The sequence below is a fragment of the Schistocerca cancellata genome, chromosome 12, assembly GCF_023864275.1.
Source record: "Schistocerca cancellata isolate TAMUIC-IGC-003103 chromosome 12, iqSchCanc2.1, whole genome shotgun sequence".
In the NCBI taxonomy this organism is placed as follows: domain Eukaryota; kingdom Metazoa; phylum Arthropoda; class Insecta; order Orthoptera; family Acrididae; genus Schistocerca; species Schistocerca cancellata.
The window spans coordinates 30,870,271-30,889,548 of NC_064637.1; the positions used below are offsets into that span (position 1 = coordinate 30,870,271).

Here is a 19,278-nt window from a genome sequence, read left to right on the forward strand (position 1 = left end):
AGCACTGTCCTGAACACCTACTTACAGACATGCATAAAATTAAAAATCAAAATTGGTTAGTATTTTTTAATTATGAACATCAAAAAGAGCAAACTCAGAGGAAACAAAATCAGAATAAGCAAAGGGGCAAGTCTATTTAGCTATGATCGGTATTAGCAAGAAAAAGATGAATTATACGGTCTGTTTCATGGAATCGATTTCTGCTTCCACTTAAGTTGCCAAAAAATTGAAATTTCACACTTGTATGTATTTTATGAATCTCAAAATAATTTGCCTGTTTGAAACTTAGCGTGTTATCTTTACAGTAAGTAACAATCTGTCTTTTCGTACATTGTGGATATTCCTACCTGGCATTTCCATCGTTTTATTTTGATCCGAGGACTGGTCTAAAAAGAAGCACCATGATTTCACATCATTCTGTTACATGCTCCTCCCTCTGTTCTATCTGTCTCTTCTGGTCTACATCTACGTCCACACACATACTCTGCATGTCACCGTATGGTGTGTGGCAGTGGGTACCCTATACCAATATTAGTCGTTTCCTATCCTTAAAGTAGTAAAGGAGTTTTGCTATTTGAGGAGCAAAATAACTGATGATGGTCAGAGTAGAGAGGATATAAAATGTAGACTGGTAATGGCAAGGAAAGCGTTTCTGAAGAAGAGAAATTTGTTAACATCGAGTATACATTTAAGTGTCAGGAAGTTGTTTCTGAAAGTATTTGTATGGAGTGTAGCCATGTATGGAAGTGAAACATGGACGAAAAATAGTTTAGACAAGAAGAGAATAGAAGCTTTCGAAATGTGGTGCTATGAAAGAACGCTGAAGATTAGATGGGTAGATCACATAACTAATGAGGAGGTAGTGAATAGAATTGGGAGAAGAGGAGTTTGTGGCACAATGTGACAAGAAGAAGGGACCGGTTGGTAGGACACGTTCTGAGGCATCAAGGGATCACAAATTTAGTATTGGAGGGCAGTGTGCCGGGTAAAAATCGTAGAGGGAGGCCAAGAGATGAATACACTAAGCAGATTCAGAAGGATGTAGGTTGCAGTAGGTACTGGGAGATGATGAAGCTTGCACAGGATAGGGTAGCATGGATAGCTGCATCAAACCACTCTCAGGACTGAAGACCACAACAACAACATATGCCTCTGTATGAGCCTAATTTATTTTGTCTTATCTTCATCATCGTTACACGAAATATATGTTGGCAGCAGCATAATCATTCTACTGTCACCTTCAAATGCTGGCTCTCTAAATGTCCTCACTGTGTTCTTTGAAAAACAAAATAAATGGTCACTTTGACTCCAGGGATCAGGGTTTCGCATTTGAGTTCCTAAAGCATATCCGTACCATTTGTGTGTTGTTCAATCCTACCTGTAACAAAATTAGCCGTCTATCTCCGAATTGCTTCGATGTCTTCCTTTAATTTGATCTGGTGTGGATCCCAAACACTTGAGTAGTACTCAAGAACAGGTTGCACACGAACCACACTATCCTAAGATTCTCCCAATTAATCAGAGTCTACCATTCGCTTACCTATCACAACATGCTCGTTCCACTTCACATTTATTTTCAGTGTTACACCCAGATATTTAAGTGACATGACTGTGTCAAGCAGGACACTGCTAATGCTGTACTTTAACATTACGGGTTCGTTTTCCCTACTCGTCCACATTAACTTCCATTTTCTGCATTTAGAGCTAGGTGCCATTCATCACACCAACTAAAAATTTGTCCAAGTTGTCTGGTATCATCCTACAGTCATCTTCAACACTTTCCTGTACATCACAGCAAACAACAGTAGATTGCTGCCCAACCTGTCCACCAGTCATTTATGTACACAGAAAATAACAGCTGTTGTTATCGCACTTCCCTGAGGCACTCCTGACAATAGCCTTGTCTCTGATGAACACTTGCCATCAAGGACAACATAGAGGGTTCAATTACTGAAGAAGTTTTCGAGCCACTCGTGTATCCAAAACCCTATTCCATATGCTCGTACCTTCACATTGTCATACACTGCACACAACTCCCCCTGCCTGTGACTGAAGCGAGATCACAGGTGCAACATCCCTTCCCCGGAGTGTCTTCTGCCTCCCTCTCACACCTGTCAGCCACCTCTTCCTCCCTCCTCCGCCTTCTCACCCCTCCTCCACCCCCACTCCACTGGCCATGAGGCCTCATTGAAGTCACGTTGAAATGCTGCCACAATGCGGTTAGTTGGAAGAGTGTGGCCATATGTGTACAGGGTGTTACAAAAAGGTACGGCCAAACTTTCAGGAAACATTCCTCACACACAAAGAAAGAAAATATGTTATGTGGACATGTGCCCGGAAATGCTTACTTTCCATGTTAGAGCTCATTTTATTACTTCTCTTCAAATCACATTAATCATGGAATGGAAACACACAGCAACAGAACGTACCAGCGTGACTTCAAACACTGTTACAGGAAATGTTCAAAATGTCCTCCGTTAGTGAGGATACATGCATCACCCCTCCGTCGCATGGAATCCCTGATGCGTTGATGCAGCCCTGGAGAATGGCGTATTGTATCACAGCCGTCCACAATACGAGCACAAAGAGTCTCTACATTTGGTACCGGAGTGGCTTAGACAAGAGCTTTCAAATGCCCCCATAAATGAAAGTCAAGAGGGTTGAGGTCAGGAGAGCATGGAGGCCACGGAATTGGTCCGCCTCTACCGATCCGTCGGTCACCGAATCTGTTGTTGAGAAGCGTACGAACACTTCGACTGAAATGTGCAGGAGCTCCATCGCGCATGAACCGCATGTTGTGTCGTACTTGTAAAGGGACATGTTCTAGCAGCACAGGTAGAGTATCCCGTATGAAATCATGGCGGTGAATTGAGGAAGTACAGTACATACCGACGAAACTAAAATGAGCTCTAACATGGAAATTAAGCGTTTCCGGACACGTGTCCACATAACATTTTTTCTTTATTTGTGTGTGAGGAATGTTTCCTGAAAGTTTGGCTGTACCTTTTTGTAACACCCTGTATATGTACTGTATAGCTCCAAAAGAGGATTTACCCAAAAGGACTGTTGGGCGAGTCCACTCCTTTAACTATCGGCAACATTTACCTTCGTCCAGGGGTCGGCTGTGCGCTCTGCTTCTTGGCACTCGACAAGGAATTTTGTTTCATTGATGAGGACGAAGTAAGGCGTGAACGTCACTTGTTTGGTGAGGCCTGAGTAAGTCAGCTGGATATGAACTCCAATCTGGAAGAGAAAAACATCTGTACATTAGCAGATATTGCCTAGACCTTTATTCTCAGTGTATCAGTACTCAGCAGGTAAGCCAAATTGCAGCAGGTGAATGTGATACAATGTGTTCCTCAGTGCTCTATTATTACTGTGTTCTGTTGTCTAGTCCTTTGTGTGAGAAAAGCTAGAAAATTCTCCTGCCCAGTACATATAATCACACAAAATGAAGATTGGATCACTGTTCCCTATTTAGAGACCCTATCCTGTGATACAGTAAAGTTTGAGCAATAAAAAATTAAACAACTGTAAGGTTACAGGCAGTGGTTTAAAACTATAATAAATTTTGATGATTAAGATCTCCCACTTCATAAAAAAATTATGTAAACTAATACTTGACATGTGGAACCAGTAGCTAACAATGAAAGATCTACAAGAAGTTTTCATACAACCAATTTATAAACAAAAAGGTGATTTTATAACACATCAGAACTACACAAATATCCTTTTGGTAAACACAACACGTAAAATCTTAACCAATATACTATTATCGACTGTCAAAACCTACAACAAAGATATACTTCAAGATGCAAAAGCACTCTTACAAAGAAATAATTCCTCTGTGGATCATGTATTTACCTAGTAATTGAAACAGCAATCTGACACCCATTGCACAAGATTAAAACATAGTGTACCAGTACTGGGTTATGCTGACAACAAAGTTACTTTGAGAGACATTATAATAGAAATCATAGTTCTCACACAGCAGATAAAGTTCTTAGAAGCATTGATTTGTAATTAAATGCAACAAAACAAAACATTCTGTAGTCACACATCGTCCCACAGATAGTGGTAACTTTGAAGACCAAACACACACATCAGAACAAGCAGGTGAATATAAATATCTGAATGCAGAAGATGATGTACTGGACGAAACTATAATTAGAATTCAAATGAAATAAAATGTATCGTGTCCTGCTAAAGAGGATAAATATCTCATCAAAAAACACAGAGGCATACCGACAATCCTTCTTTCCACGAACAATACGAGACTGGAATAGAAGGGAGAACCGATAGAGGTACTGAAGGTACCCTCCGCCACACACCGTCAGGTGGCTTGCGGAGTATGGATGTAGATGTAGATGTAGATATGCATCTGTAAATCACTCGCTCCGTTCTGCCATATGCATGCAGAACAAGTACACTAAGTATTTTGAGAGGTGGTAGTGGCCACCAACATGTGGTAAAAGTCCAGTAAACATGGGCTCTAAAATGGCATGAGCACTTGGTCATCTTCAGTACTCTGAAACACATCCACTCTTCTGCAGTCTCTTGGGATTTCCATATTTTGGGAGGAGTTAGCAGAGACTTCAACACGAAAAAATATATGGTAAACATAGACTCTAGAATGTATACTTGTAAGAGCTATGAGTATCTGTTCAATAGAAAAGATGTGTTTCACAGTAGTAAAGATACTCTACCATTTCTGAGAAGATGACGGTCAAAGTTTCCAAAGTACTTTATGAGGCTTTTAGTGCGTAACAAGTTCAACCGAAGCTGTGACACAGCAGCAAAAATCATGGCTTCAAAGTTTTGCATCCCATGTTCAAAAACAAATTATTGTTTTATTTATATATATATTTCATTTATCTATCCATGTCCAAATGATACTACTACACAAATGTGTAAAGCAATAAACGAATGAGAAAGTTATATGAAATTGTTTTTGGTGAAAACCCTGTAGTGTGCCTCCTCAATAACATTGGTGGTGTCGGGTGTTCCCAAGAAGTAGATTTCAGTTGACCAGCAGGTATGCCCATTCATTCCTGCAGCCTGCATGGAGCATCTTGTACTCATTCAAATATGACCTGCCCAACTGGTTTTGGCTTTGTTCCCTTGAGGGCGAGGGGGGGAAAAGAGGGCGAGGGGGGGAAAAGAGGGCGAGGGGGGGAAAAGAGGGCGAGGGGGGGAAAAGAGGGCGAGGGGGGGAAAAGAGGGCGAGGGGGGGAAAAGAGGGCGAGGGGGGGAAAAGAGGGCGAGGGGGGGAAAAGAGGGCGAGGGGGGGAAAAGAGGGCGAGGGGGGGAAAAGAGGGCGAGGGGGGGAAAAGAGGGCGAGGGGGGGAAAAGAGGGCGAGGGGGGGAAAAGAGGGCGAGGGGGGGAAAAGAGGGCGAGGGGGGAAAAGAGGGCGAGGGGGGAAAAGAGGGCGAGGGGGGGGAGAAGAGGGCGAGGGGGGGGAGAAGAGGGCGAGGGGGGGGAGAAGAGGGCGAGGGGGGGGAGAAGAGGGCGAGGGGGGGGGAAAGAGGGCGAGGGGGGGGGAAAGAGGGCGAGGGGGGGGGAAAGAGGGCGAGGGGGGGGGAAAGAGGGCGAGGGGGGGGGGAAAGAGGGCGAGGGGGGGGAAAGAGGGCGAGGGGGGGGGGAAAGAGGGCGAGGGGGGGAAAGAGGGCGAGGGGGGGAAAGAGGGCGAGGGGGGGAAAGAGGGCGAGGGGGGGAAAGAGGGCGAGGGGGGGAAAGAGGGCGAGGGGGGGAAAGAGGGCGAGGGGGGGAAAGAGGGCGAGGGGGGGAAAGAGGGCGAGGGGGGGGAAAGAGGGCGAGGGGGGGAAAGAGGGCGAGGGGGGGAAAGAGGGCGAGGGGGGGAAAGAGGGCGAGGGGGGGAAAGAGGGCGAGGGGGGGAAAGAGGGCGAGGGGGGGAAAGAGGGCGAGGGGGGGAAAGAGGGCGAGGGGGGGAAAGAGGGCGAGGGGGGGAAAGAGGGCGAGGGGGGGAAAGAGGGCGAGGGGGGGAAAGAGGGCGAGGGGGGGAAAGAGGGCGAGGGGGGGAAAGAGGGCGAGGGGGGGAAAGAGGGCGAGGGGGGGAAAGAGGGCGAGGGGGGGAAAGAGGGCGAGGGGGGGAAAGAGGGCGAGGGGGGGAAAGAGGGCGAGGGGGGGAAAGAGGGCGAGGGGGGAAAGAGGGCGAGGGGGGGAAAGAGGGCGAGGGGGGGAAAGAGGGCGAGGGGGGGAAAGAGGGCGAGGGGGGGAAAGAGGGCGAGGGGGGGAAAGAGGGCGAGGGGGGGAAAGAGGGCGAGGGGGGGAAAGAGGGCGAGGGGGGGAAAGAGGGCGAGGGGGGGAAAGAGGGCGAGGGGGGGAAAGAGGGCGAGGGGGGGAAAGAGGGCGAGGGGGGGAAAGAGGGCGAGGGGGGGAAAGAGGGCGAGGGGGGGAAAGAGGGCGAGGGGGGGAAAGAGGGCGAGGGGGAAAGAGGGGGAGGGGGAAAGAGGTTGGAGGGGGAGGGGGAAAGAGGTTGGAGGGGGAGGGGGAAAGAGGGGGAGGGGGAGGGGGAAAGAGGGGGAGGGGGAGGGGGAAAGAGGGGGAGGGGGAGGGGGAAAGAGGGGGATTGGGAAAGAGGGGGAGGGGGAAAGAGGGGGAGGGGGAAAGAGGGGGAGGGGGAGAGAGGGGGAGGGGGAGAGAGGGGGAGGGGGAAAGAGGGGGAGGGGGAAAGAGGTTGGGGGAGGGGGAAAGAGGGGGAGGGGGAGGGGGAAAGAGGGGGAGGGGGAGGGGGAAAGAGGGGGAGGGGGAGGGGGAAAGAGGGGAGGGGGAGGGGGAAAGAGGGGGAGGGGGAAAGAGGAGGAGGGGGCGGGAAGGTGAGCCTGAAAACTTTGAGAAATAGATCTCCAGGACAAGTGTATTCTGGAAGAACCAGTCAATATTCTATGTGAGTGTGACACTATGAGCCTTAAAACTGAAGATCTAACTGGTGTGTGTGTGTGTGTGTGTGTGTGTGTGTGTGTGTGTGTTTGAAGATCAGAAATCATGGGTAAAGAGATGGTGGAAAAAAATTATTGATCTCATCAACTGTGGTGAGTTTACTGATGAAAAAGAACTCTTGACTGCAGAGGAAACTGTAGAGGACACTGGTAAAAGGCATAGGGCACATGCAATCATCGAAGAAATGCCTTTCAGTTCACATGAAAAAGTGAAGTTTCCCTAGAACTGAAAGGAAATTTAAATCTGTACTTTTTAATAAATGTATTCAAATGAGACTTTCACGCAATGCTAAAATTTTGGGCAGGAAGTTCAAGAGATAAAAGAAGAATCTTTGTACATTCATAGAATTACTGCAATCCACAGTGACTTTCCAACATCAAACATCTGCTCTAATTCTGCACTTTACCCCAATTTTCTGGTCAATATGTACCAAACCAAAGGTGAATATCGCATCAGCAGTAAACAAACATTTTCGCACTGAGGTGAAAAAGTCACAGAACGTGTTGTCAACCATTTACATTACATTACATACAGCCACAAAGACGTAGCTTTACTCAGAAATACATTATCTGATCAAAAATATTATAACCTCTAATTTCGCAATTTTAAGAGAGCTGAGTGTGATATTAATGGTTGGCTTCTGAACTATAGGGAGAGGGACTGACTTCAGCCACAACAGCACAACATGAAACTACTGGCTAACTGTAGCTGGCGTAATTAATTATTTACTAATAAATTAATCATAAATAATGATAAGGTCCCTCTGAAGTAAAAATGACGTCTTTTAACTTTGATTTATTCAATTTAAAACAATTGAAAACATATCAAACTGTATCATGCTCATTACTTTGATGATACTGACAAATTTTAAAGGTCATTCACTACCGAAACAACACGGGTGATTCGGCATTCCTAGGCCAACAAAATATTTCTGACAATTTCTATTAAACACCACACAATTCAAGTTATCATATTTCAGGGTCACAACTCTCATTACACATTCGCTCGACTGAGTCTGCCCCACTACTGCACAGTAGCACTCGTTACTAACTTGCATTCTCGATGCAACGTGACAATGCCCTGTCTGCCGGAAAAAGCAGGAGACTGCAGCAAGTTCCACAAGTTAAGTCTCACCAGCTATCACCCTGCTCCTAGATACACTCCTGGAAATGGAAAAAAGAACACATTGACACCGGTGTGTCAGACCCACCATACTTGCTCCGGACACTGCGAGAGGGCTGTACAAGCAATGATCACACGCACGGCACAGCGGACACACCAGGAACCGCGGTGTTGGCCGTCGAATGGCGCTAGCTGCGCAGCATTTGTGCACCGCCGCCGTCAGTGTCAGCCAGTTTGCCATGGCATACGGAGCTCCATCGCAGTCTTTAACACTGGTAGCATGCCGCGACAGCGTGGACGTGAACCGTATGTGCAGTTGACGGACTTTGAGCGAGGGCGTATAGTGGGCATGCGGGAAGCTGGGTGGACGTACCGCCGAATTGCTCAACACGTGGGGCGTGAGGTCTCCACAGTACATCGATGTTGTCGCCAGTGGTCGGCGGAAGGTGCACGTGCCCGTCGACCTGGCACCGGACCGCAGCGACGCACGGATGCACGCCAAGACTGTAGGATCCTACGCAGTGCCGTAGGGGACCGCACCGCCACTTCCCAGCAAATTAGGGACACTGTTGCTCCTGGGATATCGGCGAGGACCATTCGCAACCGTCTCCATGAAGCTGGGCTACGGTCCCGCACACCGTTAGGCCGTCTTCCGCTCACGCCCCAACATCGTGCAGCCCGCCTCCAGTGGTGTCGCGACAGGCGTGAATGGAGGGACGAATGGAGACGTGTCGTCTTCAGCGATGAGAGTCGCTTCTGCCTCGGTGCCAATGATGGTCGTATGCGTGTTTGGCGCCGTGCAGGTGAGTGCCACAATCAGGACTGCATACGACCGAGGCACACAGGGCCAACACCCGGCATCATGGTGTGGGGAGCGATCTCCTACACTGGCCGTACACCACTGGTGATCGTCGAGGGGACACTGAATAGTGCACGGTACATCCAAACCTTCATCGAACCCATCGTTCTACCATTCCTAGACCGGCAAGGGAACTTGCTGTTCCAACAGGACAATGCACGTCCGCATGTATCCCGTGCCACCCAACGTGCTCTAGAAGGTGTAAGTCAACTACCCTAGCCAGCAAGATCTCCGGATCTGTCCCCCATTGAGCATGTTTGGGACTGGATGAAGCGTCATCTCACGCGGTCTGCACGTCCAGCACGAACGCTGGTCCAACTGAGGCGCCAGGTGGAAATGGCATGGCAAGCCGTTCCACAGGACTACATCCAGCATCTCTACGATCGTCTCCATGGGAGAATAGCAGCCTGCATTGCTGCGAAAGGTGGATATACACTGTACTAGTGCCGACATTGTGCATGCTCTGTTGCCTGTGTCTATGTGCCTGTGGTTCTGTCAGTGTGATCATGTGATGTATCTGACCCCAGGAATGTGTCAATAAAGTTTCCCCTTCCTGGGACAATGAATTCACGGTGTTCTTATTTCAATTTCCAGGAGTGTAGTTCACTGATGAGGATATCAATCATCATCACGATCACGATCAGTATTCGGACACCCTTATTTAATGCAGTACTCACTGCTAGATGCATTACGAGAACAGACCCGCTAGTATGAAGGAGGCGTAGAGTAATGTGTTGCCAGTAGAGAAGCAGGAACAGGAGAATGGGTTAGTCAGGAGACCTTAGTGACTTCTGAAGGTGGACTAGTCATAGGATGTCACCCAAGTAACAAATCTACTATGGGTACTTCAGCTCTTCTAAAGATGACAATGTGACTGAAGTGGAAACACAAAGGAACAACCACAGGTAAAATGAGACCAGGCAGATCTCATGTACTGACGAAAAGGGACTGTGGAGCAATACAGTGGATGGATATTAAAAAAAAAAATCCACATGAATCAGCAGAATGAGGGGGGCCATTTTTTGAGGTCAGGGTGTGGCCTCATTAATGGACTTCAGAAAGTCACAGGATATAAACATGTTTTATAGCATTGTGTACTGCACACAGTTAAGGAACTGGAGGAAGTAAAGCTGTGAGGACAGGTCATGTGTCGTGCTTTGGTAGCTCAAATGGCAAAGCACTTGCCCACGAAATGCAAAGGTCCCGAGTTCGAGTCTGGAGTAAGGAACAGGTTAGAGACAATGACTGATCATATCAAACAGTAGAAACTCCAGGAACGAATATCAACAATGGCACGAGCTATCAGAGTTGGCGGCCATGCGTGCGTGATGTGTGTACAAATGAATGTGTCTCTCTTTTGCTGATGAACACTGTGACTGAAAGTTTTATGTAAGTGTCCTAATTGTGCCCACCTGCAACAAATGTGTCTTCTTTATGACTGATTGTATCAGTCTGGCAATGCACCCTGTTATAAAGCAGTATCTGCGAGGCAATGGTTTGTGGACAATAATATTCATGAAATGGACTGGCCTGCCCACAGTCCTGATCTAAACCCAATGACACACCTTAAGGATGAGTTAGAACATCAACTTCACTCCAGACTACTACCGACTCTGATTTTGCCTCTTGAGTAATAATGGACTGTTATACCTTCACAGACATACAGATACGTCACTGACAGTGTCCCCAGCAGAGTTCAAGCAATCTTAAAGACAAAAGGTGGACACGCCTAACAGACACACAGCTGCTGGGCTTTATTAACAAAACAGAGCGTATCCTGTTGGAGATACACACACACACACACACACACACACACACACACACACACACACACACACACTATGATGTGCATCCAAAGCTAAGCCCTTTCCTTATGTGGTATAAAAAATATTAAAGGTTTGACAAGAGAGGAGGATATGCAAGAGTAATGATTAATTCACACTGGGCAAGCAATTGTTAACTTAACATTTGAAATAAAAGACATTCTCTTGACAGTGATTCAACCAATACACAGGGAGGATCAGAAAGTAACACACAATCATTTTTTCTCCCCCAGTACTGCAGCTGGAGTGTTGAAATTTCGTGACGATATAGTCTGAAGTCTGTGCTACAGAGAGTATTTTGTTTTCACATGCATCTCTAGTGAGAAAAACCTGAATCATGAAACAAACACGGTGCGAATATCACTGTCGTCAACTTGTGAAGCGCACCAAAGTGTTGTTTGATATTTGCGGGCCAATGGGCATAAACCAAGTGAAATTCACAGGGACATGCTTGAAGTGTATGGGGACAACTGTATGGACTGTAGTAATGTCTCCAGGCAGTGTGCATTTTGCCAAGAAGACAGTGTAAACTTTAGTGATTCGCCATGCTCCAGGCGGCCGGTAACAGCTGCAGCCCCACAGAATGTCGGAACCACTGAGGCAGCAATTTTGAATGACACGCCTGCACAACTACAAACCTTGTTGCAGCAGTTCAACATTTCATGTGGTCCAGTGTGCGATACTGTTCATGACATGCTCAAATTTCGTGAAGTTTGTGCATGATGGGTGCCTGAGGACCTGACAGGCAATCACAAGTGCCAGCAAATGATGACAAGCTCAGATCACTTAATCTGTTATACCACAGAATGACATGACTTTCTGAAATGATGAGTCGTCAGCATACCATTACACTCCCAATATCAACCAGGCCTCTCTGGAGTGGAAACATCCTTGTTCCCCAGTACGAAAAAAATTCAGGGCTATTTCTACTGCTAGGAAAGTAGCTTGTGACCGTGTTACGGGATATCTGTGGTGTGTTATTTGTGAAATCTGCTGGACATCTGACTACTGTGATTTCTGCAGCCTACATTAAAACTTTGGTTAAGATACGTGGTGCCCTTCATGACAAATGCCACAACATTAATGCTGACAGTATCAAACTTCATGACGATGTTCGTCCCTACATTACTGCTCGTGTTCATGAGGAAATTGCCAAATTGGGTGGGAGATTCTCCAGCATCCACTGTAAAGTCCACACCTTGCACCCCCAGACTTTCATCTGTTCAGTCCTCATGGAAATTCCTGCCCAGACAACACTTTGCATATGATGCGAAAGTGAAATCAGCAGTCTGCAGGTGGCTATACTCCAACCAAATGGATTAATACAAATAGAAAATATTAAAACTGGTATCACAATGGGAGAAATGTGTCAGGAACAATGGTGACTAAGTAGAACAGTAGGTAAAATACATAAGTTCATTTGTGATTTGCTACCTATTGAACTTTTTGGTGGTAAAATTGTTGTGCAGTGTTTTCCAATCTTGCCTCGTATAAAGAGGAGTATTGTATGGTAATTTGTTTCCAAAAGCTGAAAAATGCTGTAGCTGTATCTGACCAATTCATCTCACTTCTTCAGCCATCTGGATAGGACTGATGCAGCTGCAACAAAAAGCTGCTAAACAAAAAATTTCTAACATAAACAAACTGCTGCCCCAACACTCCACTGGATCAATGAGCTGTGGCAATCTGTTTCAGTTCTGTACCAATACTAATAATTCTGTTACCATTATGACTACTACTCACATTTTGGGGTGTCAAAGAATTAGTTATCTTCTTATTTACATTAGAAAATCTAAAGGTCTCATAGTATCAAAGGCAATAAAATTATTTATTAACACAAAACTACTCTTTAACAAAGTAAAAACCCTTTTAGAAGTGACAAGGCTTAAGGCAATGGTGAAATGAACAGTGAAGAGCAATGAGATCCACTTACTGTGGCTACAACTGCACGTACCTGGTAAACAGTATCGCCATACTTGCAGTTCACAACCCCTGAACTGCCAGCAACATCCAGCGAGAACTTATCGGACCACTCGCCGTCTTCCACCTTCACCGAAGCTTTCTTCTTGCCGAAAAATGCTTTGGCTCGGAACGAGAAGAGTATTGGTCCCTTGAAGTCATCTGGGTGATATAGCACATTGGTTGTTTCATCCGATTGCTGCAAAATGAGACAGAAGACAATGTGTTCAGTGGCAGCACCAGCAGTAATAATGAAGTTTTACATTTAAAAAGATCCTTGCAAGTTCACTCACAGATAACTACCCTACAATAGAATATTTGAAGCCACCAGAGATATATTGTCGGGCCATTTCATGACACGCTTCTTACAAAGAGATGTCCCAGTGGTGGGATTGACTTTTTGAAACTATCTATCCAATGATGTAGTCTGAAGTCCCAGGTAACACATGTTGCAGCCATTCGCCCTGGTGGACTGTCCTTTACAAGTCATCAACAAATAAAATTTCAGAAAATTATATGATGCTCCACAGCTCTAAAAAGAGACGCATTAAACAGACTGGTTGCATAGTTTAATGGTTAGGGTACAGTCCTCACATGCAATAGGTTCTGGGTTTGTATCTCATCAAGTGCTTTGATTTTTTTATTTTAAAATCTTTATTGAAATGATTTTGATCATTATTTTTATTCAGTTTATTGGTTTAAATGTATTTCTTTATTTCTATCCCTTTGTTACATCATATTAACCTTCTTAGTAGCTTTGTCATTTGTTATCATTTCTCTTCCACTTGGAATCTTTGTTCATGTGGTTTAACTTCAATTTAATATCTTCCACTTTTTTTTCTTATACTCCATTTTCATTCACTTTACTGCATTCATTATTTATATTTCTCATTTTGCTGGAATTTTGTTTTAGTTATAAGCCCTTCTTTCATTTAAAATTTCATCTGCAATAATAATTTATGTTTTAAATGTTTGTAAGACGATTACTATCCAAAGAAAAAGTACATCTTTTAGTGAAAAATACATTCTGACACCACTGCACAGTCAATATGAACAGATTATTTCATCTATGGATTTTAACTGATAAATCAACATTTTCAAATGTTAAATATTGTGACAGATATATAAAAATAATTAAATTCACATGCATAAAGATAGCTAGTGGAAAAAGAATTATAGGAAGAAAAAACTTGGAGTGACAAACAGATAATATGTTGATCAAAATGGCATGGCAAAGGAATAGAAATAAAAAAAATACATTTACTGTAATAAACTGTATATAAATAATGAACAAAGTAATTTTGACCAAGATTTAAAAATAAATTTTTTTAAGATGCCCGACAACATTCGAACACACAACCATTGATATGGGAGGATTGCACCTTAACAGCTATGTTATGTAACCAGTCTGATTAATATTCCTATGCTTTAAGGTATAGAGTATCATGCAAAATTCTGAATTTTTTTTCTGTTGATTACTCGCAAATGGGGGCAAATCGGAGTGAATGGCTACAGGGCCACTACTGTAAAGACTGTTTCGAAAAGTCAGTCCAACTGCTGAACACCTCTCCTTGTCAGAGAGTATTTCAGTGTGTAACAATCACATATACAACTAATTTAACTCTGAGGATGGTTCAGTAAGTGCTCTTGTTTCAGTAGTGATGTTGCGGCCCTTCCAATCTGGTGTTCCAATTGTATGTTTTTGTTCATCTCTCAGTCGCTGCTAAAATAAAACATGAGAGTGAGTCATACAATAGGTCTGATTTGGCAGCCATTTCTGTAACTCCATAAGTTATGTTGTTTTTGTCAAGATGGGAAAATATTGCAGTAGCATTCAGCTTTTTTTTTTTTATGGGAAAACAAATGAATATATAGAAGTGAAACTGGATGTTGTTTCTGGTGATGCATCACCACCAATGACCACAGTTACACACTGCCCAACCAATTTAAACATGGTCACCCAGGATGACTGGCAGATGAGATTACTGAATAAATTATTGAACAAAATCCATGATACAACACAGTGAAAGAGGGCCAGTGCCAACAGGGATGCCAATTAATATTTTACCAGATAAAGTGGCAATGAAAAAACAATCTGTCCAAGAAGTGTGGCAACTGCTAACTGTTGACAGAAAATAGGTGAGGCTTTCAATTTTGGAGCTATTTTTGGAGCAACTGAAGCAAGATCTTCAGGATTTTTTCCATCAAGCTGTCATGAGTGATGAGACTTTGACTCCACATTATACCCCTGAAACTGAGCAACAATCAAATAACTGCTTGCTTCTGATCAATGTGCCTCAAATAAGGTGAAGACAGTTCCATCACCCAGATTATTTATGGCACTTTGACACGGAATTTAAAGAAACTCGAGTCCATTTGGTGAACATGAAATGCTGTTTCACCATGACAATGCACTAGCATACTCATCTGGTGTTGTCACCACAAAACTGCACAAACTGAATTATGGACTGCCACCACCACTACCTCCCCCTCATCACTTACTCACATTTTTCTAGTCTGCTCCCTGCAATTTCCTGTTGTTGCTAAACACGAAAAAATTTGTTCCCGATAAAAATTCAGTGTAAGTGTGGAGATGATCATCAAGGTAGAAACATATGTTAGAAAGGTTTACATTTATTATTTTTTAAGAAGTTAAAAAATTAGCGAAGATGGTAAGAAACTGTACAATGGGGGCATGACATTACCCCCTAGTTTTAAATGCTGAAAAGATTTGTCACTGTTGATATTTATTAATGAACATTGTTGTATTCTGTTACAGAGTCCCTGAGAATACCTTAACTGTCTGTAGCATCTTTTTATAGTGAACGACGAGATGGCACGAATGTTTACTTTACAAGAACAGGTCCAGGTCGCTTTGCGGTTTGAAGTGTGGTGATCTGTAGTCCTCCTTCAGCCAAGGTGGTGGGGAGTTCACAGCCCTCATGCCACATCAGATACTAAGAACATTAGGAATTGTCACACAAGCTAATGACAGCTGGGTCAGCTGTGCATAAACCACAAGCATGACGACCTTTGGTAGCGCAATCTCCAGAAAATGTAGTCGCAGTGAGGAACATCTTCATGCACAGTCCAGCTAAATCAACTGAAAAATCACAAAGCTGACCAGATTTTGACCTTCTGGTGCATTATGACCGCGGATCGTCTCATTGGTCCATTCGTATTGTGAGACACCGTGAACAGCAACCAGTATTTCCAGATGCTGAAGGAATATGTCTGGCCACTGATGTCACAGTGGGACAATGCTGTGGATATATTTTTCCAGTAAGATGGAGCACCACCACATTTTGCTTGCATCATTCATGACTAGCTGGACAAACATTTTCCAGGACATTGGCTGGGACATTGTGGACCCCACGAATGGTCTCTGAGAAGTCCCGTGTACCGAACAAACACCAGCACCCTGGACGATTTAGAGGAGATCATCACAGTTGTCCTCTAAACTGTACCTTTGATTTTCACGCAGAAATCAATGGCAAAAAATTTCTGTATGTTTATGTTGTTTGGTCACCAACACAGGAGTGTATACAGAATTGTAGTTTAGTTCACATGCACTCGTGGTCCTGAGAACCTACTACAGCTTCCATGTGCAAATATTCATTAATAAAAATTTATGGACATTTAAACCATCCGCTTAGGTGAGTGGTAACGTGTTTATCTACCACCCAACAGGCCTGGGTTCGATTCCCGGCTGGGTTGGAGATTTTCTTCGCTCGTGGACTGGGCATGGTGTTTACATCATCATCATCATCATCATCATCATCATCATCGACACACAAGTTGCCCACTGTTTCATTGCCCAAAATAAGACTTGCAACTGGTGACCAAACTTCCCCAGTTGGGGCCTCCTGGCCATCAATAGCATATGATCATTTCATTTTTTTCTTGAACATTTAAAACTAGGGCAGTGGCTTCTCATCCACCCCGTACAACCCTGACAAGGAACTATTTTATTTCTGGGGATAAAAGAAAGATTTAAGGAACTGTACCTTCATTTCTAACACAGGCATTTAATGAATCTTTTCTGCAACAAGATATAACTGAAGACAGAACTATAATTACTAATTGTGGTTTATCACTGCAGGAAGCTGCAACTGAAAACTGTGCAATACTCCAATTGCATCACGAGGTAGTATGTAATACTGGTATGTATCCAAAACAAAACAGGAGATAAAGGCTAGAAATTACTGTAGCTATATTACATACAATACTGCTTTCACTCATTACTTCATCTGTGAAGCAGTGCACAACACAGACAATTTCTTTTTCCACAGCAGTATTAGGTCTTAGCATTTACTGATTGACCACCTTCCACACTCAGCCCTTGAAGGGAGGTGTGCAATACTGCCATAACAAGAACTTAATTAAGGAAAACATCAACATTCTCTACATAAAACTTTTTGCTTACTTCTAACTACAAAGGTGAAACTGGAAGCATTGTGTGAACGACCAAGCAGTTCTAAATTTTTTCTTTATGACGTGAAGCTGTATGTGTATCTCGTTACATCTAACTATTCTGAATCCAGATGAATTATGTATTTTAGTTCAAACTAGTGTATATATGAGGAATCTTTTTATTATACTTACATTAAAATGCCTGTGCTTTGTAAAGCATGAAATGATATGCAATTACCATATATATTATTGAAAGCATATTTTCAAAGTAATATTTAAAATAGAGAGAGACAGAAAGAAGCTAAATACCAAAACAGCTGTGAAGCAAGCTCATGTAATATTTTATATGTAACAAGAATTTTAAAAAAGCTGTGGATCAAAAAGTGTAAAGAGACAGAAAAGAACTCTCATTAATTTCTTCCTCACAACCGGTCAGAGAAACCAGTTAGAATATTGCATACTGATAAAAAAAATTGTAAGTGATGCAGTACTTTGGTGTGCTGAAGTACAAATGACAGAGGAAAAAAAATTACATTAGACTGCTAATTTTCCCTTGTATGTCTGGATAATTTATTACTTTTCCTCTTGCCATGGACTTTGCAGTAGCTCTGTTCGTTCGCTATCTTAGAAACTTTTGCCAATTCCATCTTTCAAGTGCCAATTTTTGTTGAAGAAATCTGAGATCTGTAATGCATTACTGGACACACTCGTCCCCTACCCCACTTTTGAAAGAGTAATATCATTCATTAAAGAAGGCAACTGACAATTCCAAGAATGATTTTTCTTGTAAGAGGGCTTCAGCAAAAGATTTTAGAAAAAGTTCTCTGCGAACAGCAGTAATGCAAAGAGGTGAGGATGGAAGGTATTACGCAGCCGATCACTAAAATTGGGACACAATGAAGAATGCACGCAACAGATGTCATACTGGAACAACGTGTATTACATGTCTGTTAACAAGTCTTGCTGTGGCCACGTGTGTGTGTGTGTGTGTGTGTGTGTGTGTGTGTGTGTGTGTGTGTGTGTGTTGGGGCTTATGGGCACTCAACATCGAGGTCATCAGCGCCCTTTAAGGGGTAATGAAAAAGTTTCTGTTCACTGTACGGTCCAAAATCCTAAGTCCAATGACATAAAATTTCCAAGAGCACAAAGGCACTCTTCTCACCAATGCACCACGTTTAAGATACCCCACTTGGTATAGCACCATATCATGCTGTGTGAAGAAGTCTGGAACTCCCTGCTGCACACCCTCGTCCGACAGGAATCTTTGACTCTTCGAGAACTTTTTCGAGGCACCGAAGCCGTGACAATTGTACAGGGAGAGATCAGAACTATAGGACAGATGCACAAGAGTGTCCTATTCGAATTGGCATAACGTGTGCATTATGACATTTGCAATACAGGGATGTCCGTTATCAAAGTTGCTGCACCCCTGGGAGGTTTGTGACAGACCTGCTGTCCCATACAAATTCTTCATGCTCCGATGGATGTCTACTGGCGTTTATGTACTTTGGCAACCGAGAAAACAGTAGTAGCATGTTGGTCCTGTTTCGACACATTTGGTAACAACACTAGCACAGTTCAGATTTCCACATTTATTGCACGTATGCCATAAGGACACGAATGCTGCACTAATCCCTTGCCTACATGTCGGTGCTTATACACGTACATCTGTTTCTAGCTGTGCTGCATGCTCGCTACAGCAGCACCCCTGAAATGGAAACATTTAGGTTGCTCCTGGCATATAAACTGTGCTAAGCAGTGCACTCATTCATGTTATAACATAAATTACATCCCACCCAAATACCTAGCACACTTTATGGAGTGAGGATATAATTTACAGGGTGACGCACGAAATGTGTTATCAATTGTTTCTTTCACAATTTACGACGCACATTAGATATCCCACTGGGATCTCCACAGCAGTACCAGCAGAGCTTGGAAAAACAAATTACTTATGAAATGATGTGTAATTCATGATACTGCCTCTAGGAGACTAGTAAGCAGCAATGACTGACAATGGAAGACTGACGATACGGCAACGGTCGGCAATCGTGTTACTTTTTCGTGAAATGAAAAGCGTTGTTGGGACTCGGAGGCGTTTAACACACGATGGGTCCCTTGCAAGAAGACCATCCACAGGT

General features: G+C 43.8%; 1 protein-coding gene across 1 annotated transcript in view; it reads right to left on the reverse strand.

The window, feature by feature from the left end:
• The window catches only part of LOC126109417 (intermembrane lipid transfer protein Vps13), a 443,304-nt gene that overhangs the window by 108,400 nt on the left and 315,626 nt on the right, over positions 1 to 19,278 (reverse strand). The window contains exons 44-45 of the mRNA XM_049914452.1: positions 12,720 to 12,923; positions 3,106 to 3,243 (exon numbers count right to left, since the gene is read on the reverse strand). Coding sequence (XP_049770409.1) covers positions 3,106 to 3,243; positions 12,720 to 12,923 — 342 coding nt within the window. The remainder of the gene's footprint in view (positions 1 to 3,105; positions 3,244 to 12,719; positions 12,924 to 19,278) is intronic.